Source organism: Monoraphidium neglectum (genome assembly GCF_000611645.1).
Source record: "Monoraphidium neglectum strain SAG 48.87 unplaced genomic scaffold scaffold05617, whole genome shotgun sequence".
Taxonomy (NCBI): Eukaryota; Viridiplantae; Chlorophyta; class Chlorophyceae; order Sphaeropleales; family Selenastraceae; genus Monoraphidium; species Monoraphidium neglectum.
This window is the reverse complement of record NW_014008013.1, coordinates 1-2,330: the sequence shown is the minus strand read 5'-3', so window position 1 is coordinate 2,330 and position 2,330 is coordinate 1. Positions and strand designations below refer to the sequence as shown.

Below are 2,330 nucleotides of genomic sequence, written 5' to 3'. Positions count from 1 at the left end.
GGGGGGGGGGGGGGGGGGGGCGCGACGCCGAGCAGAGTGCGGTGTGTCAGGTGGATTCAAGCAGCCGCATGGGACAGGCAGGTGATAGCCGCAGGCTGGGTTTAAGGGTGAGTGACCGCTTCTTGCTGTCCCAAATAAATGGTGCTTCTGAAAACTGTGATCCCCAGTCACAGCTGGCATGCTAGTGCATGGGGGAGGGGGCCCGAGGACAACGCAAACGGATGTCAGCGTCGCGTCGACACAGCGGTGTTTTCTGCACCCCGACCAGTGCATTCTATTGAATTCAGTCTACCTGGGCGTAGCTTGGCTCCGCCGCTGTCGCCTCTGCCGCCACTGTCGCTGTTGTTGCCCCGGCCTGCAGCGTCGCAACAGCAGCAGCAGGAGCAGCATCTGTGTTTGCGGCACTGCTGCCGCTGACAGTGGTGCCGTCCAGCCGCCTCCGCTTTGAATCCGGTACATCAAGTTGTTGCTGTGTCGCTTCCTCCATGATGTTGGGGCCCTCTGCTTGTCTAACTCGAGACAGACGCGCGGCAGCGGTGCTAAGCGCAGTTGCACATAACAAGTCTTGCGGCCACCAGATGCATTAGTATCAATGGTTAGTATTTTAGGGGATTGTTAAGCCAACTTGGGCAACAGCAGCATGTCTAGATCAAGATCCTGGCGGGACGGGGTGACTTGCTGCAATCGTTGTTGCTTGCTGTCGCAAAATATGGCTTGGCAGAGCCTGTCTCGGACGCGAGAGCCAAATCAGACGTCTGTGTGCTGTGCACTAGCCTGTACCGCACTGGGAGTCCTGAGCGCAGTACATGAGTACAGCGGTGCAGCTGCACGGCTGGCGACTCCGCCAGGATGCATGCACCAATTCACTTGTTCGTATCAGGCATTTACAAACTCTGTCGCAACCAGGGACATGATACCTTGTTGTGATTGCGGACCATAGCAAAGGTACCTAGGCTGCATCTACATTGCAGACGTGCGCCAATGACAAGCGCTTTCAGTGCGATGTCGCTCAGCACTCGGGCCCCCACTCCCTTTTGGGTAGCCTGGGTGGCTGGGGCTCGCAAGAACATCGCTTTGCTGTAGATAAAATCGCGGTCACAAACGGCACGGCAGCGCAAGGCGCGCAGTCCGCGTGCCGCACCCAAGCGTGCTGCGATCCATACGCCAGGCGCCTTTCAAGCTATAGCGCAGAAACCACCAGCTTGAGCCCGATCTTGGTGTCACCAAGGGGTTGAGTTGGAGTTGTTGAAAGGTGATCCTTGCTCCTGCTTCCTGCCGGCAGCGAAAATCGGAGCCGCTGTCTCAGCATTGAATGGGTGACACAGGGTCACCCCCCGAGTATCACCCTGCACCGCCTGAACCAACGCGCGAAACTGATCGGAGGAGGAATTTTGCTGTCCGAATATAACGTTGCGCGCTCCATACGCTGTTCCAAGACTCACCAGCGAGTTGGGACAAGAGCGTGTCGCAAAAGCTCTTGGCCGCTCAAAATGGGGAATCCGGAGCAGGAACGCCGTGATTTATCGCCGCACGGGCCGCCCCTCGATGCCGAAGAGCGCTTTGCGGCGCTGTGCAACAGCGGCGGCGGCACAGACTCCCGACTGATCGTCCGTTTCTGGCGCGCGGTCGTGTGCCCAATCCTCAGGCTGCTGCTGCGCATCGCAAGTGAGCCAAGATTTACTTCTGCGGCCGCCGAACTGCGGTGCCGCCCTCGCCGCCCGCGCGCCCGCGGGGCGCACCCCCCAATTCCAACTGACGGCCCTCGCGCCGCCCCCACATGCGCCTGCACCCTGCACCCCCTCTCAGTGCAGACCGGGGTGTCGACGGCTCAGTCCATGGTGGGCCCCTGACTCAGTCCTGACGCCCTGAAACTTCCTGTCCCCCGCCACGGCTCGCTCCCTCTATGTTAACTACCACACCATGCCACACCTGGTCGGGGCAGCCACACGCATGCTTTGCCCCCCGCCGGCCCATGGGCTCGCCGCCGGCCCTCCCCATTGCCGCAGCCCCCCCTGACAGCACCCCTGCTTGCAATCTCTTGCCGCGGCGCCTCCATCACCAACCCCCGCCCCAAAGGGCCCGCCTTGCGCTGACGTCACATTTCGGCCCCACCCCTAGCACCCTCGCCCGTCCATTGATGGCCTGCCTTGCACCCCCTCCATGCACCCCCTCCGTCAATCCCAGCCCCCGACCCCAAGCCCCCGTTGCTGCCGCACACCCAACCAAAATCCACCGCGAATCATTTCCCCCTTCCCACCTCTGCCGCCTGATCATCTCAACTCTCGCATTGAATACACCGGCCCCCACTCGCGACCCACGCAAACCCACCC

At 61.3% G+C, this 2,330-nt stretch overlaps 1 protein-coding gene across 1 annotated transcript; it reads left to right on the top strand.

The window, feature by feature from the left end:
• Positions 1-1,490: 1,490 nt before the first annotated feature.
• Positions 1,491-1,665, top strand: MNEG_15735 (hypothetical protein; the record flags this gene model as incomplete). The annotated part of the gene is made up of 1 exon (XM_014035793.1): positions 1,491-1,665. A coding segment is annotated over one exon (175 nt), but the record flags the coding sequence as incomplete, so codon positions are not given.
• Positions 1,666-2,330: the final 665 nt, after the last annotated feature.